Source organism: Ochotona princeps, chromosome 4, assembly GCF_030435755.1.
Source record: "Ochotona princeps isolate mOchPri1 chromosome 4, mOchPri1.hap1, whole genome shotgun sequence".
Taxonomy (NCBI): Eukaryota; Metazoa; Chordata; class Mammalia; order Lagomorpha; family Ochotonidae; genus Ochotona; species Ochotona princeps.
The window spans coordinates 638,893-660,234 of NC_080835.1; the positions used below are offsets into that span (position 1 = coordinate 638,893).

Sequence of the window (21,342 nt, forward strand, 5' to 3'; positions counted from 1 at the left end):
TCTCTGTCTTCTCTGTTGGAATCATCATGGCCCCTGTGCCAGAGGTGGGCCACCTGGAGGGTAGCTAGTCTGGCCCTCTCACATGAACTCCTGCCCTGCTATATACCCTGCTCTGGTCATTCTGTCAGCCCCACAACCTCAGGTTTGTGGTGGCTCCCCCAGCCTGGGGCCGCTGGCAAACCTCACTACTCAGGTCCTGCCCCTCACCCGTCACTGCTCCAGTCCCGCCCCTCACTGCTCAGGTCCCGCCCCTCACTGCTCAGATCTCACACCTCCCTGCTCAGGTCCCACCCCTCACTACTCAGGTCCTGCCCCTCACTGCTCAGTTCCCACCCTCCCTACTCATGTCCTGCTCCTCACTGCTCAGGTCCTGCCCCTCACTGCTCAGGTCTCACCCCTCACTGCTCCAGTCCCGCCCCTCACTGCTCAGGTCCCGCCCCTCACTGCTCAGATCTCACACCTCCCTGCTCAGGTCCCACCCCTCACTACTCAGGTCCTGCCCCTCACTGCTCAGTTCCCACCCTCCCTACTCATGTCCTGCCCCTCACTGCTCAGGTCCCGCCCCTCACTGCTCAGGTCCTGCCCCTCACTGCTCAGGTCTCACCCCTCACTGCTCAGGTCCCACCCCTCACTGCTCAGGTCCTGCCCCTCACTTCTCAGGTCTCACCCCTCCTCACCGTCTGGCCCTGCTCCTTCTTGCTCCGGTCCTGCCCTCACCTCTCGCTGCTCAGGTGGGTGGTTCAGGCCCCCTGCAGCACCCAGAGTGACAGATGCCATTGGCCTTCCTGTTGCAGCTTCTACAGGCAGTCCCACCACCTCCAAGATCACCAGCAGGACTTCCCCGACACCAGTTCAGTCCACCACGGTCACCCCCATTTCCTCTCCCACCGTGGTCATCAGCACGGGCACGGGCAGCACCAGTGGGGTCAGCTCCTCCACCCAGGTCGCCTGCTGCATCGTGAACGACACCGCCAGCAACAACGTCACCTACTACTCCCCAGGTACCTGGGTCTGCGATGGGGCAGGAACCAGGGCCAAGGTCCACGTCAGGGAAGGGGGCGTCTCTGGGGCCAGCCCACCCTGCAGGGCTGGAACCCCCCTGCCCAGGGTGCAGGCTGGGAAGGAGAGGACGTCCCAGTGTCCCAGGAACAGATGGTGGCCTAAGAGCTCGGCCGCTCTGCCCCTGCAGGTGAAGAGGTGTACAACGGCAAGAAAGGCGACCACTGCTACTACGCCAACTGCTCGGTCGATTGCACCATCCAGTACTTCAATTGGTCCTGCCCATCCTCCCCCTCTCCCACTACCTCCCCGACGCCCACGACCACCAGCACCAGCACCCCCACTTCCACCACCCCCACTCCCACCCCCACCTCCACTTCCACGACAGGCACTACCATTCCCACCCCGGCTCCCACCACCACCCCCACTTCTACCACCTCCTCTCCCACCACCACCCCCATTCCCCAAACCCCCACGTCCATCATCATTTCCTCTCCCACCACGACCACGTCCTCTCCCACCACCACCTCCACCACCAGCACCTCCAAGCCGACAACCACCAAGAAGCCAGGGTGCCCTGATTTTAACCCTCCCAGGGAGGTGAGTGTGCCCCTGTGTGGGCGTCCCGGCCTCCAGGGCACCCGGCACCGCCCCCACCCCACCCCGAGCTGCCGTAACCACCCCTCCCACCGCAGGAGAACGAGTCCTGGTGGCTGTGCAACTGCACCAAGGCCGTGTGCCGGGACGACAACACGGTGGAGATAGTGGAGGTCAAGTGCGAGCCCCCACCCCAACCCACCTGCTCCAACGGCCTCAAGCCCGTGCGCGTCTTGGACGAGGATGGCTGCTGCTGGCACTGGGAGTGTGACTGTGAGTGCCGCCCGCCCGCCCCACTTGCGGCGGCCAGGGGGGCTTCTGCACGGCTCACCCCGGCGAGCACCGGGGCTCGGGGCTGCCGAGTCGGAGGGGCAGGGCTGGGGTCAGAAGTGAAGCCGGGAGCCCAGTGGGCGATGCTGAACCTGCCTGCCTTTGCTCACCGAGCACCTCCACAGGCTTCTGCACGGGCTGGGGAGACCCGCACTACGTCACCTTCGACGGGCTGTACTACAGTTACCAGGGTAACTGCTCCTACGTGCTGGTGGAGGAGATCGTGCCTACGGTGGACAACTTCGGGGTCTACATCGACAACTACCACTGCGACGAAAGAGACAAGGTGTCCTGTCCCCGCACACTCGTGGTGCGCCACGAGACACAGGAGGTGCAGATCCGAACTGTAAACATGATGCCCATCGAGGTGCAGGTGCGTGGACACGGCCAGGTGCTTCTGCTGGCCCTGTGACCCAGGGACGGGGCGGGGTCTGCCCCAACTCACGCCTGGGACCGGCTGGGCAAGAGTCCACCTCGTCCCTGTGGGCAGGGCCAGGTAAGCCCCTGCACTGACGCTGACCTCCGCTGGCCACAGGTGCAGGTCAACAGGCAGATGGTGGCGCTACCCTACAAGAAGTTCGGGCTGCAGGTGTATGAGTCGGGCATCAACATCATGGTGGAGGTGCCCGAGCTGGGCGTCGTTGTCTCCTACAACGGCCTCACCTTCTCCGTCCAGCTGCCCTACCGTCTGTTTGGCAACAACACCAAGGGACAGTGTGGTAAGCCCTGCACTCTCCCCCTACTCCGCCCTGAGCCCTTCGTGGCCCCGCAGACTCCCTGCCCTGGGAGGGGGCCGTGTCTGCCATTGGCACTGGGTCTCTAGCCGCTCTGCTCAGGCTGCTGCAGCCATTGGCCAGGCTGCCCTTGAAGGGGGACAATGGGCTCTGTTTGGCCCACTGATCTGGGCAGGTGGCCCTGGCACCTCACGGCCTCATCACCCCTCTCCGCTCCACCAGGCACCTGCACCAACAACACAGCGGATGACTGCATGCTGCCCAGCGGCGAAGTCATCTCCAACTGCGAGGTGGCAGCTGACGAGTGGGTGGTGGAGGACCCCTCCAAGCCACAGTGCACTCCAGGTGGCTTCACCACCCAGAGCCCCGCTGTGACCACGCAGGCGAGCAGGACGCCACCCAAGAACTGCACTGGGTCCCCTGTGTGCCAGCTCATCCAGGACAGGTGACCCTGCCCGGCCTGGCTGTGGCCTCTGTCCCCTCTCCCAGGGTCCCAGGGAGGGGGCGAGGCCCAAGGTGAAGCTGGGTCACAGAGCAACATCCCTGTGCCTTCTCAGGGCCCCAGCTGGACAGGCAGGGCAGGGGACAGTTGGCACAGGAGAGGGTTTAGGTACCTGCTGCCTGGTGGGGGTGGGTTTGCAGGCAGTGCCTCCCTCAAGCCCTCTCTTCTTACTCCTCTGCTGTCACCGGGGGCCTAAACTGGGCTCCTGGGGGCTGAGCAGCAGGAGAGGCGGGGTCTCCTGGGCAGAACGTGACCCGGTGCTCCCCATGCAGCCTGTTCGCCGGGTGCCACGCCTTGGTGCCGCCCAAGCACTACTACGAGGCCTGTGTGTATGACACCTGCTTTGTGCCGGATGCCAGCCTGGAGTGTGCCAGCCTGCAGACCTACGCTGCCCTGTGTGCACAGGAGGGCTTCTGCGTGGACTGGCGGCACCATGCCGGCGACGCCTGCCGTGAGTGTGTGGGGCAGTCACATGGAAGCCCGGGTGGGCTGACTCCAGGGCACCAAGGCGGGGGGGCGGCACTGCCACTCCAGGGGCTGCCCAGGGTGTGGCCCTCATGTGCGACTCTTTCCTGCAGCGGTGACCTGCCCGTCTCACAGGGAGTACCAGGCCTGTGGACCCCCGGAGGAGCCCACCTGCCAGTCTGGGTAGGAATTTGCCAGGATGGGGGTCTGGCTGGCCCCCATCCACACAGACTACACCCACCAGCCCTCCCCCTCCCCAGTCCGTCCCTCACACCCCGCCACCTCTGTTCCCACAGCACCCCGCAGAACTCCACGCGTCTGGTGGAAGGCTGCTTCTGTCCTGAGGGCACCATCAACTTTGCACCTGGCTATGATGTGTGTGTGAAGACCTGCGGTAGGCACTTGTTTCTTCACTGTCCCTGCCTGGGGCCGTGAGCCGCTGCCCCTGGGACGCCACTCACACTGACCACTTTCTCTTCCCTCCACAGGCTGCGTGGGACCCGACAACGTGCCCAGAGAGGTAGGCGCAGGGGCGTATGCAGACCCTGCCAGACGGGGGTGAGCTGGAGGCCCCCAGAGCACGGGGTCAGCATGTCCGAGACTGAGCTGGCTGAGACACCCCTGACTCACTCCTTGGGGCAGCCCCTCCTTGCACCTGTCCCTCCACCTGCCTGCCTGTCCATCCTGCCCCCAGCCATCCAGCACTCACCCATCCGTCCATGCACTCAGTGTTGACTCCTGGTGTGTGTGTGGGGCGGTGTCTCTCACACGAGCTTGTGGCTACGTGGTCGACTGTGCCCCAGCAGAAGCACGTGGCGTGGCGTGGCTTTGTGTGCCCAGCACACACCTGATGCCATCAAGCAGGTGGTGGTCCTGTGCTCTGCAGGCTACCCTGAGTGAGCAGTCGCTGGTCCCTATGCCAGGTGGTGGTGCGGGGGACCCTGGCAGCCACCCCAGCTCTGCCAGCTGACTGCAGGGGCTCTGGGGCCTGGCCCAACGATCTGCCTCCTCTCCCTGCAGTTTGGGGAGCGCTTTGAATTTGCCTGCAATGACTGTGTGTGCCTGGAGGGTGGCAGCGGCATTGTCTGCCGGGCCAAGGAGTGCAGCCAGGATGGCCCCACGGCCTGCACGGAGGAGGGCACCTACCTGGTTACTGAGGTCAACCCGGCCGACACCTGCTGTACCCTCACCTCCTGCAGTAAGACCCCGGGCACTGGCAGAGCCTGTATCGAGGGGCTGCCGGGTGTGGGCAGAGCAGACAGGGCTGTGTCCCCGTGGGACCGCCTGTGTCAGGGGGGTGCTGGGTGCCCCAGGAACCTGGGGTGGGGCCATGACCTGGGTGCCGCCCTCACCCCTGTGCCCTCCCCTCTCCCCAGAGTGCAATGCCAGCCTGTGTGGCCAGGAGCTACCCACCTGCTCCCTGGGCTTTGAGCCCAAGAGCCGCGTTGTAAGCGGACGGTGCTGCCCTGTGTACGAATGTGGTGAGTGAGGCTGTCTGGGGTCCACACCCTGCGGTCCTGCCCATCTGGGGTCCATGCCCTGGGGTCCTGCCCACCGGGGGTCCATGCCCTGAGGTCTTGTCCACCGGGGGTCCACGCCCCGTGGTTCACGCCCTTGGGTGCTGTTCACTTGGGGTCATTGGCCTGAGGGCCACACCTGATGACCTGCCCTCTCAATCTCTTTTTACCCCCAAGTTCCTAAGGGTGTGTGTGTCCACGAGAAAGCTGAGTACCAGGTGAGCCAGTACCGGGTGGGGATGGGTCCCCTGGGGCAGGGGATGGGGTCCCCTTGGGTGGGGGATGGGGTCCCCTGGGGCAGGGAATAGGGTCCCCTCGGGTGGGGGGTGGGGCTGGTGCGTGCCCTGCCTGCCGGCTCACCACTGTGCCTGTGCCTGAAGCCCGGCTCCCCAGTGTACTCATCCAAGTGCCAGAACTGCGTGTGCACCGGCAGCCAGGACAGCAGTGGCCTCAATGTCATCTCCTGCTCCCCCGTGCCCTGCAATGTCTCCTGCAGCCCTGTGAGCAGACACCCCAGCCCGCCCTGCCCCAGCCTCAGTGCCCCCTGCCCTGACCTCTGACCCCTGCCCTGGCCACTCTCCCTCTGCCGGAGGAACACTTGGACCCCGCTGAGCCCAGGACCCCGGGAACTTGGCAGGGCTCAGCGGGGACTGTGTCTGTGTCTGTAGGGGTTCGAGCCCGTGGACGTCCCTGGAGAATGCTGCCAGAAGTGCGAACAGACCCACTGTATCATACAAGTGCCGGGCAGCCCGTACCTGGTCCTCAAGGTGGGCCCCGCCCCGCGGCTCACTGGCCGCTGCCTGTGTCCGCCCCTGGGAGGCGTCCCCTCCGTGCCAGTGGCCCCTTTGCTGCCCCTCACTGAGGCTCGGGGTCCACACTTGCAGCCGGCCTCACCTCCACAGGCCGAGGCCCTCTTACTGCCCGGGAAGTTGGCAGTGGGTACTGGGGCCGCCGCGGTGCCCTGACATGCCCTGCCACCATAGCCCCGCCACACACTGGCCCCACTTCCGACACACCCCAATACACCCGCACCCCAACACGCCCTGCCCGGCATCCCAACAGGCCCCAACACATCTGCACCCCAACACGACCTACCCCCACATACCCCAACAAGTCCCCACTCCCTCACCCTACCGCACACCCGGATTCGTCCTGCGCCCCCCCACCCTGCGCCACAACCCGCCCTGACATGCCCCGCCCCCAACACGCCCCCTCCCACACCCCAGCCTGCACCCTGACGTTCCCAGGCCCCGCCCCACGCAGCCCCTCACACGGCCGCTGCTTTGCCCACAGCCCGGGGAGGTACATCAGGACCCCGAGAACAAATGCACCTTCTTCAGCTGCGTGAAGATCCGCGGCCAGCTCATCTCGTCGCTGTCCAACGTCACCTGCCCCGAGTTCGACCCCAGCAGCTGCGCCCCCGTGAGTGGTCCTTGCTGGGTGCCAGGGGCCACAGAGAGAGGGGTCCCCCGCTGCTCCCCGTGCGGGGCGGGCCGGGCGTCCTGCCTCACTGTCCTCTCTCTTGCAGGGTTCCATCTCACTCATGGACAACGGCTGCTGCCAGCAATGTGAGTGCGGGCCCCGCCCCCGGGGAGGGCTGCGGGATTTGGGGGTGCGGGATGCCCCGGCCCTGAGCCTCTGCCTTCGTCCCCCCAGGCACCCCTCTCAACCAAACCAAGGCGCCCTGCTCCACCGTGCCAGTTGTCTTGGAGCTCTCCTCCTCCGGCTGCAGCAAGAATGTGACGGTCAACGGCTGCTCCGGCTCCTGTGGGACCTTCGCCAGGTGCGCGCTGCGCCGGGCGGGGCTGGGGCGCAGGGCTGGGGCGCGGGGCGCGGGGCGCGGGCGCGGCCTCACCTGCCGGTGCCTCCCACCCCAGGTACTCCAGCAAAGCCAAGCTCGTGGAGGCCCGGTGCTCGTGCTGCCAGGAGTACAAGACCAGCCAGCGCCAGGTGCTGCTGGACTGCCCCAACGGCAAGAAGCTGACCTACACCTACACGCACGTGGACAGCTGCCTCTGCGAGGAGTCCACGTGCCAGCAGCGCAGCCGGCGCTCCGTACCTCGCCTGCTGGGTGGACAGTGAGCCGGCCGCGCCGCTGCCCGCCGCCCCCGCCTCCGCCACCTGCCGCCCGCCGCGCCCTGCACCTGCGTCCTTTCTCAGTGTATTTATTCTCCAGTCTGTAGCTGCTTGGCTTTCCCGTAATAAACTCGTGCTGAAAGGCCGTGTCTGTGTGGCTGGAGCTGTTTGGTCACCGTTCCCGGCCAAGGTTCAGCAGGCTGTGGAAGCGGGGGTGTGGGAGGGTCGGGCCTCCAGGCCTTTGCACAGGACAGGCTGGGGGATAGGGGCGGCTTCCTGGCTTTCCACAGGCCGCTCCCAGGCTGGGCAGGTCCTGGCTGGACTGTCCCTTCTTGCAAGCCACCAGGAAGGTTCCAGGCTCTGTCTGGGCCAACTCCAGGGCTACTGTGGGTGTGAGATCTTTGGGAGTGTGTGTGCGTGTCTGTGCTGGAGCACGTGTGTACACACGTGGCTGTGTGTCCCCGTGTGAGCACCCTCGCCTGCCCTGGGGACCTCGGCACTGTCCCTATGGGCTCTGTGACAGTAACCACCTCTCGGCCCCGGCTCTGTGGGTTTAGCCGTGCTGCCTGTGTCCACGAGTGTGTGCATCTGTGGGGGTGTGTCAGGGTTCAGCAGAAGCTGGCCTCTGGTGCAAGCAGCATATGGAGTGGGGGGTCCCCGCAACCTTCAACCTGGGCGGCCCGTCTGGTCCCCACACCTGCTGAGGTCTTGGGAGGCTGGTCCCCTCTGCTGGACGGGTGGACCCCACTTCCTGCATCACTGTTTTCCCCTCCCACAGCCTGCAGGAGGGCAGAAGTGGGCATCAGGCCAGAGGCCAACAGTGCTACCAGAGGGCCCCTGGGACTGGGGACACAGGGGGTCCCCAGTAACCTTCCCACCTGAGCCCACGGGGCCCCAACGCAACCAAGAGCTGCAGGGTGGGGTCTGGGCCAGCCTTGCTAGCCCAGAGTACAGGGGGTGCCTGTGAGCTCTCCCTCAGAATGTGGGGGTCCTGGGACACCAGCTGGGCAGGCCCCACCCCCTGCCAGGCCCCATCACACAGGAGGCCAGAGGACAGGTCCCCGAGGCCCCATTGCCCAGGAGGACAGGCTCCACCACCACCCAGGTCCCACACCCCTAGGGGACACAGGACAGGCCCCGCCCCTTGCCAGGCCCCATCCCCCTAGAGGACACAGGACAGGCCCCTGCCAGGCCCCACCCCCTAGAGGACATAGGACAGGCCCCTGCCAGGCCCTGCCACCTAGGGGACACAGGACAGACCCCGCCCCTGTCAGGTCCCATTGTCCAGGACAGGCTCCACTACCACCCAGGTCCCACACCCCTAGGGGACACAAGACAGACCCTGCTCCCTGCCAGGCCCTGCCCCCAGCCAGGCCCCGCCCCCTACAGGACACAGGACAGGCCCCATCCCCCTAGAGGACACAGGACAGGCCCCGCTCTCTGCCAGGCCCCATCCCCCTAGAGGACACAGGACAGACCCCGCTCCCAGCCAGGCCCCGCCCCCCCAGAGGACACAGGACAGACCCTGCCCTCTGCCAGGCCCCGCCCCCCCAGGGGACACAGGACAGGCCCCGCCCCCTGCCAGGCCCCATCCCCCTAGAGGACACAGGACAGACCCTGCTCCCAGCCAGGCCCTGCCCCCCCAGAGGACACAGGACAGACCCTGCCCTCTGCCAGGCCCCATCCCCCTAGAGGACACAGGACAGGCCCCGCCCTCTGCCAGGCCCCATCCCCCTAGAGGACACAGGACAGACCCTGCTCCCAGCCAGGCCCCGCCCCCCCAGGGGACACAGGACAGGCCCGGGACACAGGACAGGCCCTGCCCCCTGCCAGGGCCCATCCCCCCTAGAGGACACAGGACAGGCCCCTGTCAGGCCCCGCCCCCACAGAGGACACAGGACAGGCCCCTGCCAGGCCCCGCCCCGCTAGGGGACACAGGACAGGCCCCACCACCGCTCAGTGCAATGTCCCCTTACAGCAGGCAACACAGCCCTTCCCTGAGGGACACCTCCACCTCCCGGAGCCACTGCTCCCAGGAGAGGACCTGGCCCTGGTGCAGAGGTCAGACCAGGCTGGGGCAGCCAGCCCAGTGACTCCTGGGGGCCCTGCCCAGGCCACCTGTGGGGCTCCTGGTTCCAGGGCCTGTCCCTGGGCTGGCAACCTTGGGGTAGGATGCCTGGCCAGCAGAGCCCTCGCGACACTGGTGCTTGGGACATGAGAGCTGTGTTGCTGTGCCCACCCGCTTGGCTTGCACCTGCAGCTGGTCCCTCCTGCACACAGCAAGGTCAGGGCCCAGGGTCCTCAGGGGTATCTTGTTCTGCATGTGGGTCACTGGGGGCCTGCCCACCTGGGGTCCATGCTCTGGGGTGCAGGTGGGTATTGTACAGGTTCAGTTCTGCTGCTGTGTATGTCACAGCAGTCCAGGGTCTCCCTGCTGAGCTAGGACCCCCAGAGCCTGACCCTCCCACTGGGTCCCTTGCCTGGGCCAGCAGCTTCTGCCTCAGCCCTCCCTCACCCAGCCCAGGGCACTCCCACCCTTGTCTCTCCTTGCTGGAGGGCCCACTCAGCTGGGAAGGACAGCAGTTGTCCCCCTCAAGGTGGCCCGGTGCCCAGGGACACACACACCACACAGGCCCCGTGCCCCACACTCCACACAGGCCCCGTGCCCCAGGGACTGACACACCACACAGGCCCCGTGCCCCAGGGACACACACACCACACAGGCCCCACACGCCACACAGGCCCCACGCCCCACATCCCACACAGGCCCTGTGCCCCAGGGACACACAAACCACACAGGCCCCATGCCCCACACTCCACACAGGCCCTGTGCCCCAGGGACGCACACCCCACACAGGCCCCATGCCCTAGGGACACACACACCACACAGGCCCCACGCCCCACACACTACACAGGCCCTGTGCTCTGGGTACCCACACCCCCACACAGGCCCCACGCCTCACTCTCCACACAGGCTCTGTGCCCCACACCCCACACAGGCTCCACACCCCACACAGGCCCCACACAGGCCCCATGCCCCAGGGACACACACACCACACAGGCCCCACACGCCACACAGGCCCCGTGCTCTGTGCAGCTGTGGTTTCAGCGTGTGCAAAGCCTCAGGCAGTGGAAAGCTCCCGGAAGCCTGGGCCCCTCCTCTCCGCCACCGGCAGTGTGCCTACAGCATCCAAGCTGGACCACTGGGTGGCCACACTTGCTCCCAGGAGCCCTGCTGACCCTCTGTCAGTGCCAGGCACAGCCTGGGCTCTCAACCTCCTCAGGGGCTCGTGTTGGGGCAGTTTCCAGCTCTGTAGGGCTCCTGATGCTGGCGTGGGGTGTGGACTGGGACCTGGGCCCCTCTCCTCCTGCGGGTGGCCTGGAAAGGGAGAGTGCTGAGTGGACTCCAGGATGAGGTGGGAGTTGTGGCTCCTGCGGGCCGAGGTAGAAGCCAATGCTGCCCGAGGTGAGGGGATCCAGGACGTGGAACCCGTCCAGGGCAGGCTGGAAATGCCGGGATCCCTCCATTCCGTGGCGCCTGTCTGCCCTCTCACAATGACCAGCTTGGCCACTCCCTGCCTGCGACAGCCAGCAACACAGAGGGGGCCGGGGGGGAGGGATGCCTGCCTGTGGATGCGATGGCTCACACCACCTGCCCTGACTGCACGGTGATGCCAGTGGCAGTGATCGCCAGGAGGCCAGAAACAAGAAGAGAAGACAGTCACACTAAGAGACCGACCTGCGCTAAGAGGGGCGTTAGTGAAGAGAACAGAGCTGCCAAGCAGGCCAGCCGGGCCCAACAATAAACAAGTGGGACAAACGTTAAACAAAGAGACCAAGGAGGACAAGGAACCAATAACCCTAAAAAAGCAGCTTTTTACAGGCGGGAACTCGGGTGGGTGTGACCAAATCACAAGGCCGCCAGAAATAGCTCGCTGTCAGGACAGAGAAAAATCCAGGCCCAGCCAGTGGCTCCTGTGGCGTCACAGCCCGGTAACACCTAACACGGCTGCTCTGATGTCACAGCCCAGCCAGGGACTTGCATACATCTGTATTACCTAACACAGCTGTTCTGGCGTCAGAGGAGGCCATGGACCAGTCACAGCCACAGGGAAGCCAAGGGTGTTTCTTCCAGAACCATCCACCTCAATAAAAACGAGGATTGCAAGCTTTGCGCTTTGGTTGGTGACAAGGTTGTTGTTTACTGCTTGATAGTAAAGCCAGCTGGTGGCCTCACTGGCTTTGTCACTTGTGCTTCAACAAAGGCACCGTAACTTGGCTTTTGTGGAGTCACGCCTTTTCCTTTGACACAGACAACTCTCGGGACGATTCCGCTGGTCTCAGGGCAATCACGCAGCAGCGCGTCGAGTGGAAGGCACCCTTCCGATCCCTTCAGCAACGTACTGGATGGGCCAGCAGCAGGGAGTGAGCTGACAGTCCAGCAGTGCAGCTCCAGGAAGGTGTGAGAAGAGGGAGTCACACTTGTCCTGACAGATAACGGACGCAGGCAGAAGATGGGATATCACGAAATTGGGAAGAAGGAGGTAAAAACAATGAGATACATTTCACTGGATCACTGAAAAAGAACAGAGCTGCTGTCCCTGCTCTCCCGCCCAAGGGCAGGGAGACGGCGCTTCCCTCATCGGACCACAACGGTTGCTTGAATAGGAAGGTGGGGCAAGTGTGACGGGGAACTGCAGAAAGCCACAGACATTGGGTGTGTATAGGACAGGGAAGCAGTGTGCTGTGATGGACAGGGCAGCAATGTGTTGTGATGGACAGAGGAGCAGTGTGCTGTGTGGACAGAGCAGTGTGCTGTGTGGACGGAGCAGTGTGCTGTGATTCGCAGAAGAGCTGTCTGATATGATGCACAGAGGGGCAGTAGCAGATAGAGCGGCCAGTAAAATGCCATCCATAATTCATTTGTCCCATAGGGATAGGTGCTGTGCATCGGTTTTAAGGTGGCAGCCATGTAAATCTGACACATAGTAGGATTATTGCCCATTCCTTTGGGCAAAAATTTCCATTGACACCATTAAAATAGTTGTGGCAAATTTTTACAGAGGGCACAATGAAAGCACAATCAGGGGAATCCTCTGGATGAAGGTTAATGGAAAAAAAAAAAAAACAAAAAATCCTAAATGAATCGCAACAAGAGGAATCAAGATGGCAGAATATGGTAAGGACATATTTAAAGGAGGGAGAACCATTTAATCAGAATGAAGCAGAGAGGACATAAGAGCAGAGGGGCACCTGGAGACTGACAGTCACAGGAAAGCAGCAGACCCAACGGTGTGGTGTTGCAGTGACTGATAATCCAGTGGCATCCAGCTAATGGCGATCTGAACTCCACCAGCAACCAGGTGGGAAGGGACTTTCACTGGGAGCTTGGGAGGTGAACCCAAAGAACTGCCTGTCCTGCTGGTCCGTTTGATTTGACCAGGAGCAGAGACAGAGCAGCAGAACCCAGACGGGCAGTGCGAGAACAGGGTGGATTTCACAGCCCAGGCAGCCCCTAGAGCCAAATTGGGTGCCATTTTGCCTAAAGAGGCAAAGGAAAGTGAAAAGACTGAGCATGCGCTGAGCTGGGAGTGAACTCATTTCTGGCTCAGTGAACTGCATCAATGTGGCATTCTACAGGTTCCACCCAAGACAGGTCTGGGTAGCCCTCTGACCTGATGGCCAGCAGATCAAGAACTCTAGTAGGGGCATGTCGGGCACCATGTTGTACAGTGTGGCAAAGGTTTAGGACTGCAGGGGTCAACAGTGAACTGCGCATGTGCTGAGCTCACGAGAACTCACTGAGTTCAGTGAATTGCACTGGTCCCGCAGGAAAATAATACTGACTGTGGCATCGTATGGGTTAAAATAGGTCCGTGTGGCACCCGGACCTAATGTCCAACAGGTTCCGGCAAGATCAGCACCACCAACAACCTAGCTGTATATGACACCTGGTGTCTCCCTAATCCTGGGACCTGCTCCAACCGAAAGTGAGAGAAAGGTTGTACAGACAACGGTGCAGCCTCAGCACGGTATCACAGGAGGTGGGGAGTGGTGAGCCAGGAGCTGGGGCTACTGAGACCAAGGTGGAAATCTAACATAAGAACCCAGACCTGGAACTCGCTGGAGGGAGTGGCACAAGTGACTGCAAACAAAGAGCTGAGTACCAACTGCACTAAGTAAAATCGAACTGTAGACCTGTGGGTGACAGAGCTTAGAAACCGGCCCCAAGGAGAAGACTCTGATAACTAGAAGTGCAGTGATCTAGAGCAAAAGAAGACACAAAGGCACAATGAATATTACTGAAGACTCCCCTGCAAAGGAGCAAAATCCTATGCCAACCTCAGAGTTAACTGAGGAAGACATCGAGAAAATGGGGGACACAGAATTCATAAAACTCATTTTAAACCTTCTGATCAACAATGAGAAGCACATACAAGAGTTCAAAGAATTTAAGGAGTATATCGCACAAGAAACAGCAGTAATAAAGCAAATCAAGGCTGATACATCAGAAATTAAGAACACAGTAGAGCTAACTAAAAGTACAGTGGAGAGTCTCCAAAATAGAATGAAGCAAGCAGAAGAAAGAATCCCAGAATTGGAAGATATTTCCTATCATCGGGGGAAGCAAACAAAAAGCTGGAAGCAGAGCTGGATCAGGCCAAAAAAAGTATTCAAGAATTGAAAGACACTATTAAGAGGCCAAATATAAGAGTTATGGGAGTCCCAGAAGGTGCAGAAAGAGAAACTAGTTTTACAGATGTATTTAATGAAATAATAAGGGAAATTTTCCCTAATCTAGAGAAAGAATTGGGAAACAAGATCCAGGAGAGGCACAGAACTCCCAAAAGGCTTGATCAAAAGCGATCTTCACCACGACACATGATCATCAAGCTCCCTTCAATTGAACATAAGAAAAGATCCTTAAATGTGCACGTGAAAAAAAATCAACTGACATATAAAGGAATGCCAATTAAACTCACAGGAGATCTCTCACAGGAAACTCTACAGGCCAGAAGATTCTAAAAGAAAAAAATTGTCGGCCCAGGATAACATATCCAGCGAAGTTTTCTTTTGTCTTTGAAAATGAAATAAATTTTTTTTAAAGATTTATTCATTTTATCACAGCCAGATATACAGAGAGGAGGAGAGACAGAGAGGAAGATCTTCCGTCCGATGATTCACTCCCCAAGTGAGCCGCAACGGGCCAATGTGCGCCGATCCGAAGCCGGGAACCTGGAACCTCTTCCGGGTCTCCCACACGGGTGCAGTGTCCCAAAGCATTGGGCCGTCCTCCACTGCTTTCCCAGGCCACAAGCAGGGAGCTGGATGGGAAGTGGAGCTGCCGGGATTAGAACCGGCGCCCATATGGGATCCCGGGGCTTTCAAGGCGAGGACTTTAGCCGCTAGGCCACGCCGCCGGGCCCAAAATGAAATAAAATTCTTGCACAGTAAAGAAAAGTTAAAAGAATTTGCCTCTTTCAAACCTGCCCTACAAATGATATTTCAAGATGTTCTCTTGACAGAGAAGAGGAATAGCACCCAACAAAACCAAAGGCAAATGTGAAGAACATCCCAGCAAAATGACAACAGAAGACTAAATCAATGAACAACCCATTGCTAAAATGACAGGATCAAATTACCACCCATACATATTGACCTTCAAAGTAATTGGCTTAAGCTCAATCAAACATCGTAGATTAGTAGACTGGATTAAAAAACCAAACTCACCTATGTTGTCTAGAAGAGACACATCTCACCAACAAAGATCGGAGGAAGTTATATCTCATGGACTTTAATGTTTTTGTTTTTGTTAGTTTCATCTCTTCAAAACACTTTCTTCTGATTAAATCATTCAATGATCCGTAGATCACACAGTAGCATCACTTTCTTCAAGAAGATTCTTGATTTTCCTTTTCATTTCTTCAGCAACACATTAATCATTCAGTAGCATGTTATTCAACTTCATAGTGCTGCTAATTTCTTTTTTCTTCCTGTTGTTGATTTTGTTTTGTGGCTTTTTATTGAAGGGGATGTACAGTAACTGTGTGACGGAGACTATCCTATCCAGATGTGAGGATACAATGCAGCAGGCATCTCTACTTCCAGACCAAGATGGACTCCCAATGAAACTGTTCACTATATCTTTTTTTTAATTAATTGTTTTGCATTATGTGACAGTTTCATAGGCTCTGGGAATCCCCCACCCCTCCCCACGTCCCTCCCCCCTGGTGGATTCCTCCACCTTGATGCAGTATTACAGTTCAAATTCGATCAAGATTCTTTCCTTGCAAACGTATACCAAGCATAGAGTCCAGCTACGTATTGTCCAGATGGGTTGAACAGTTTCTTGGGGAGACCATTTCTGGTCTGAAGTTAGAGCTGGTAGAATATCATCCCAGTCAATTAAGAGTCCCAATATAACATCAACAGCAATTTGCAATATTATGGAATTGACATGGCTTTGAGTAACCAGTATGTTAAAAAAAAAAAAAAAAGCAAGTTCTTAACCACAACCTGATTAGCTCATTGACATTTCAACTTTAGTTTATAGACAGGACCGGCTGCTATATACCTTAAAATGGCTATAAGGTACCATTCAGCTGTCAAACTGTTTACTATATCTTAACAATAGGATGCTGGACTCCTCCACTGTCCATGCCTGCAATGATGGACATATGGCTGTGTATGAAGAACTATACTTCAGTAGTGATATAGAGGAACTGGGTGGGTAGGATAAGGGAAATCCCAGGAGCCTATGGAACTGTTTCATAAGATGATAATAATAATAAATAATAAAAAATGAAAAAATAAATCAATCACAACAATGTTAAAGTCTTTTGGAATGGCGGGAAGCAGTGGTAATCCTGGCTGCTGTGATCCCATTATCTCCATGGTAGCACTTACTGCTCTGAGATCCTGTAAAAGTCTCCACTTCCCTGATTTCTTTGTAATCATGAAAATAGGTGTATTCCATGGTGACGTGGAAGGGACAGTATGTCCAGCAGCTAGCTGTTCTTGAACTATTTCCTTAACGGCGGCTATTTTTTCTGTAGAAAGGGGCCGTTGGTCAATCCAAACGGGTTGAGAACTTGCCCGTGCAATCACAATGGCCCCTAGGGAACATGCCCTCGCCGCTTCCTGTCCTCCTAGGTTCCATGGAGACTGCATGTGCGAGTCCTAGCAGCTGTCTCCCTATACCTTTTCCAGGAATGTAGCCGTACCTCTCCGTCTGCTGCATAGCCAATTCCTGACCAGATACTAATACTGCCCCCATCTGTGGCAAAACATCCCTTCCCCATAGATTAACTGGCAGCCCTGGCACTACATAGGGAGTAACATGGCCACCATTTCCTTCCTTATCCCTCCAGGCTAGTGGTCTGGAGCTAACTAGGGGGCTTTGGGTCAGCCCCAATCCTTGCAGGGCAGTCATGGTGGGTGTAACAGGCCAACCTGGGGGCCAACGCTTCTGTGAAATAAGAGTGGTGTCGGCGCCAGTGTCCAGGAGCCCAGTAAGTTTCTTGCCTTCTATACTCAACTCCAAGGTAGGGCGGCCTGCTATAGGAGCTACCCAGTAAGCAGAGGCTTCACCAGTGGAACCACACCCTCCTTTCCTGTGCCCAGCCCTGCAAGCATTATCTGACTTCACTGTCGGGAGCAGCACTAACTGTGCTATTCGTGCCCCCTGGGGCAAAACTGCAACTCCAGCATGAACACTGGCTAGAACTTTAATTTCCCCTGTATAGTCTGCATCAAGCACTCCTGGGGTAATGTGAACTCCTATCAAGGCCGTGCTGCTACGTCCCAGCAGGGGCCCTATAGTGTCAGGGGGTAGTGGCCCATAAATTCCTGTAGGAATAGCCTGTACCCCCATTTGGGGTGTCAATATGATGTAGGCGGTGGTGTGGCGGTCCAATCCCCCACTGCCTGGGCTCCCGCGGACGAGGGCATGAATGGCCTTTGTCCCTGAGGGACAAATTGAAACGCCGCCCCATACACTGGTGCTCGCGGGGCCCGGGGCTGGCCCCTGCTCCTGTTTCCCGGCACAGATGGCTGACCAGAGATGTCTACCTTAGACCTGCACTCATTCGCCCAATGTTTCCCATGTTGGCATCGGGGGCACACTCCTGGGGCCTGCCTGTCCATTTTAACAGGGGCCTGTACATGACCCTGGATTGGGAAGTTCCGGGGGGTATGCCCTAGCCAGCCACATTTGAAACATCCCTGTTTTGGGCCCCTAAGAATACAGTGGTGCCACCACGCAATGCCTCTGCGATGAAGGCACCCATCATCTGTCCTTCCCCGATGTCCTTATAAGGTTTAATATACACACTAAGGGGCTTATGCTTCCAAGGCCTAATGTCTCCTGGCACCATTTGTTGGTATTTTCATATGCTGATTGCTTTACAAAAGGCATGGCCTGATCTACATCACCGAATACCCTACCTGCAGCTACCAGCAGGCGATTACAAACGCCTGGTAAGGCTCGTCCGGGCCTTGGGCAATTGGAGAGATGTGCATGTGGCGAGCCCCTTGGCAATAAAGACTTCCAGGCCCTCACTGCAGCAGCAGCGGTCTGTGCGTAAACCCCTGGGTCATAATTAAGCTGATCCTGTACATTAGCAAAATTCCCCTCTCCTCTCAACATACCATGATTTCTCTCAGGAAGGCCTGCCTGGGCATTTTGCCATGCTGTGTCAAGGCAAAGCTCGTAGAACTTGGACTTCCACATTAGAATATCGCCCCCATCCAGAGCCCTACAGAGCTGTTTCCAATCAGCCGGGGTCAAATTGGTAGGTGCCAAGGCTTCAATCATGGAAACAGTAAAGGGGGCCGATGGGCCATACGTGGCAACAGCGTCCCTCAGACCCTTTATGTCCTTAAAGGACAGTGCCAGGGGCTGCCTGATTCTCTGACCTTGCTGGTCTACCTCAACTACCGGGAAGGCAAAGCTCCTAGCCATGGCAGCTGCCTCAGGGTCTCCCTGCTCCTGCACTTGCTGTACTGCACGTTGCACAGCTGAAAGGGAAGCTGAAAGCAGGGATCCAGTGCAAGCCCCGGCAGTGCATCCACTCTGTTCCTGCCTCAGCTGAAGGGAGAGGCGCTGAAGCTGCTCCTGTAAACCTTTCACAGCTGCACCCAGATATGATGGCGCCAATGGCTCAGGTGGCGCAGAGGGCTCCATGCCTGTCCAAGAGAGATTTTTGCTCAGCACACGCTCTACAGGTGGAGGATCCTCGACAAACTCACTTCCATCCTCTTCCCCTTCCTCCTTCTCAGAAGAGGACCGCGAATCTTCTTCATGCAGTTTCTCCAGACTGTGTCTGGTTTGGGGTTCCTGGTCTTTTTTTATCCTGGTTTGTGGCTCTCTCCCCCTTCTAACAGATAATTTTTCAAGGCAGGGTTGCATCACTGCTTGAGGTGTCGACAAAGCACTTTTTACCAAGCGCCAGAGAAAAAAGGTGGCTACCAGGAGAGCAAACCATGGGAATATTTCGCAGACAGTTCCACGAACTTGGGCGCAGTCTTAGGCTTAGTGTCGGTGCCTTGTGACTGGAGCAGATCTCAGATTCCCTTAATCTCCTGCAGTTCAGCAAGTTCTGGTCCCATGACAACTTCTACTTATGCCCCTGCAAAATATTTAATTCTAAGCTTGCCTCCGGATTTCCTGGGTCCCTCAGATTATCCCTCGTGCCCCAGGATGGGGAGAAGGTTTGGGGATGAAATCATTAATGCCGCTCCAGAGTTCCAGGCGGCCCTCAGATTGTCCCTCGCACCCAGGACAAGGAGAGGGTCTGGGAATGAAATCACTTATGCCCCTGCAAAATTTTTAATTCTAAACTTACCTTCGTAGGTCCAGGGGTCCCTCAGTTTGTCCCTCGTGCAGTGCCCCACATTGGGTGCCATTTGCTCCGGCCAGCAGAGCCAGTAACGCGGACAGGGGGAGAGTGGGGATGAAGCCCCGACAGGAGACCAGTGATGGTGGAAGTCTCTGCGAAGTCTCTCTATTGCTCCTTCACCTCTCCTTATATACTCTTCCCCCCACGTCCTCATTTAGCAAGATATTGGGTACAGATGAGTCTAATTAGGCTAGGTGTTGTTAACCACAAGCCCAGTTCCTGCCCATCCCAACGAGCGTTAATCAACTCCTTACCCCACAACACCTTTTCAACAAAAATAATTTTTAAAAACTCCCAGAACGTTTCAGCAGTCCACCACCCCACAGTAGTGACCACAACCCTAGATGCCCCTCGTGTCTGTGCAGCGCCCCACCCGTGTCACGAGTGTGCCTGAGCTGGTCAGTTTTGTGCACTGTCCCCTGCCCGACTGCGCGACTATCTCATGGTTCGCTTCCTGGCTTCGTTGCTGTCTTTCTGCCTCCCTGAACCGCACTGGTGGGTACATAGCCCCGGGCGTTCCCCCACCAGGCACGAGCTGAGGCTGCCACAAACATGTAGGCTGGGCATGCACTGGCAGGGGTGGGCGTGGCGCTGCCTCCTGCAGCCATCGGGGAGCTGGGACCCCCACTGCGGCCCTCCTGCTCGGTCACAACCTCCAGTCACCTCAGTGCTTCTGTCCTGCTCAGTGTCCACAGATCTGCAGCCTTGTTTCCAAAGCTGAACGTAGCTACCAACATTTTAAAATTTGTCTTGGTTGAAAGAGAGACATAGAGATCCTCATCTGCTGGCTCACTGCCCCCTGCTCTGCAACAGCCAGGAGCCAGAAGCTCCCTCCGCTCTCCCCCGAGTATGCGGGGCCATCCTCTGGAGCTTTCCCTGGCGCATTAGCTGGAGCCGCAGAAGTGGAGCAGCCGGGACTCGGCTCTTTGGAGATGCTGCCGTCACAGGCCGTGGCTTAATCCACAGAGCTGTGGCGCTGTCCCATTTGCCTCTGTGGGGTGTCTGCTCATGGGTGGGGCACAGCTCTTCCAGCTTGGCGACTCCAATCTCCATCATGAGAAAACTCCCACGCTGAGGACGCGTTGGTACTTAATAACCGCCCATCGCTGCTGCTGCCTGTGGCCTGCTCACTCTGCTGTAACCCCGTCTTTCAAATAAATAAGTGAATAGCCTGCTGTTTTCAGCTTCCCATGTGGCTACAGCTTGCATCTGTAAGAAGCCGTGGGCAGGGCCACGCAGGCCGGTAGGAAGATGCCTGAACTGCCTCGGGCTCAAGCAGCACCACCCCAGGGCTGAGTGGAGACCTGGTGTCCTTGGGGTCCAACCTGGAAATATGACCTTGACCCCGGCTTGGCATTGTGGCCAGCCGGCTGCACGGTGACTGGGTGCAGCCTCATCCTTAGACCTGCCCACTGAAGAGTAAGTCTCTCCCTCGATGCCACCCTGTGCTGAAAACAGGAACTGAAGCCATGCGGGGCCCCGGAGAGCCCTCAGCAAGGCTAGGGGGTGAGCCTGGAGGTCTGCAGGCACCGCCTTCTCCTCTGCCCACTGCAGAGCCACCCTGCTGCCTGCTGCTCCTGCCCCCCGCACTAGGACATTTTATCTTTTATCCTTAATGGGTGTCTTGGGGCAGTGCCAGGCGGCAGCGGTCTGTGGGGGCAGGGGAGGCCTGTGACGTCAGCAGCATCCCCAGGCCACACACCACGGCGACAAGGACAGGCCAGCACAGGACAGGCTGCGGGCGTCGCGGGGGCACCCCGGTGACCCCAGACACTGCCCTGCCTCCCAGCCTGGGAGCCACTTGGTCACTTTCAGCTGACCGCTGGCCTTGCTCCCGCCCACACCTGCCCCATGCCTCTGCTGTGCCCAGGTCACCACCTCTCCCTCCTGCAGATGACAGGAGCCAGTCCTGACCGCCAAGGTCCTCTGGACTCACAATGGCCAAGAACCCGGTTCCTGCCCATGAGTCCCCCGGGAAGGTGGGCACTAGGCCACGGCGCCACATGGGTCTCTCTGATCCATGCCCCGAGCCCACGTGGGCAGCAGGTACCTCAGGACACAGAAGACACCCCACTCCTTTCCGGGGTTCGGGGCCCCTCAGCTCTTGCCTCTCTCCCTCTTGTTCCAGCCACATATTCATTTAACACAGCCTCATAGCGGGTGCTGAGGGATGCGGTGGGTTGGTGGCCGGGCCTACAGTTCCGTGGACGCACTCCACTGGG

At 58.6% G+C, this 21,342-nt stretch overlaps 1 protein-coding gene across 1 annotated transcript in view; it reads left to right on the top strand.

Annotated features, from left to right (window-relative positions):
* The window catches only part of LOC101522851 (mucin-2), a 28,929-nt gene extending 21,640 nt beyond the window's left edge, over window positions 1–7,289 (top strand). Inside the window, 19 exon segments of the mRNA XM_058662649.1 lie at window positions 804–1,001; window positions 1,190–1,599; window positions 1,695–1,869; window positions 2,052–2,299; window positions 2,462–2,645; window positions 2,883–3,105; window positions 3,435–3,613; window positions 3,741–3,810; window positions 3,924–4,021; window positions 4,116–4,147; window positions 4,648–4,825; window positions 5,004–5,108; window positions 5,322–5,362; window positions 5,525–5,644; window positions 5,813–5,911; window positions 6,438–6,566; window positions 6,673–6,712; window positions 6,801–6,927; window positions 7,022–7,289. Of these exon segments, the coding sequence (XP_058518632.1) occupies window positions 804–1,001; window positions 1,190–1,599; window positions 1,695–1,869; window positions 2,052–2,299; window positions 2,462–2,645; window positions 2,883–3,105; window positions 3,435–3,613; window positions 3,741–3,810; window positions 3,924–4,021; window positions 4,116–4,147; window positions 4,648–4,825; window positions 5,004–5,108; window positions 5,322–5,362; window positions 5,525–5,644; window positions 5,813–5,911; window positions 6,438–6,566; window positions 6,673–6,712; window positions 6,801–6,927; window positions 7,022–7,226 (2,861 nt within the window). The 3' untranslated portion in view covers window positions 7,227–7,289.
* Window positions 7,290–21,342: the final 14,053 nt, after the last annotated feature.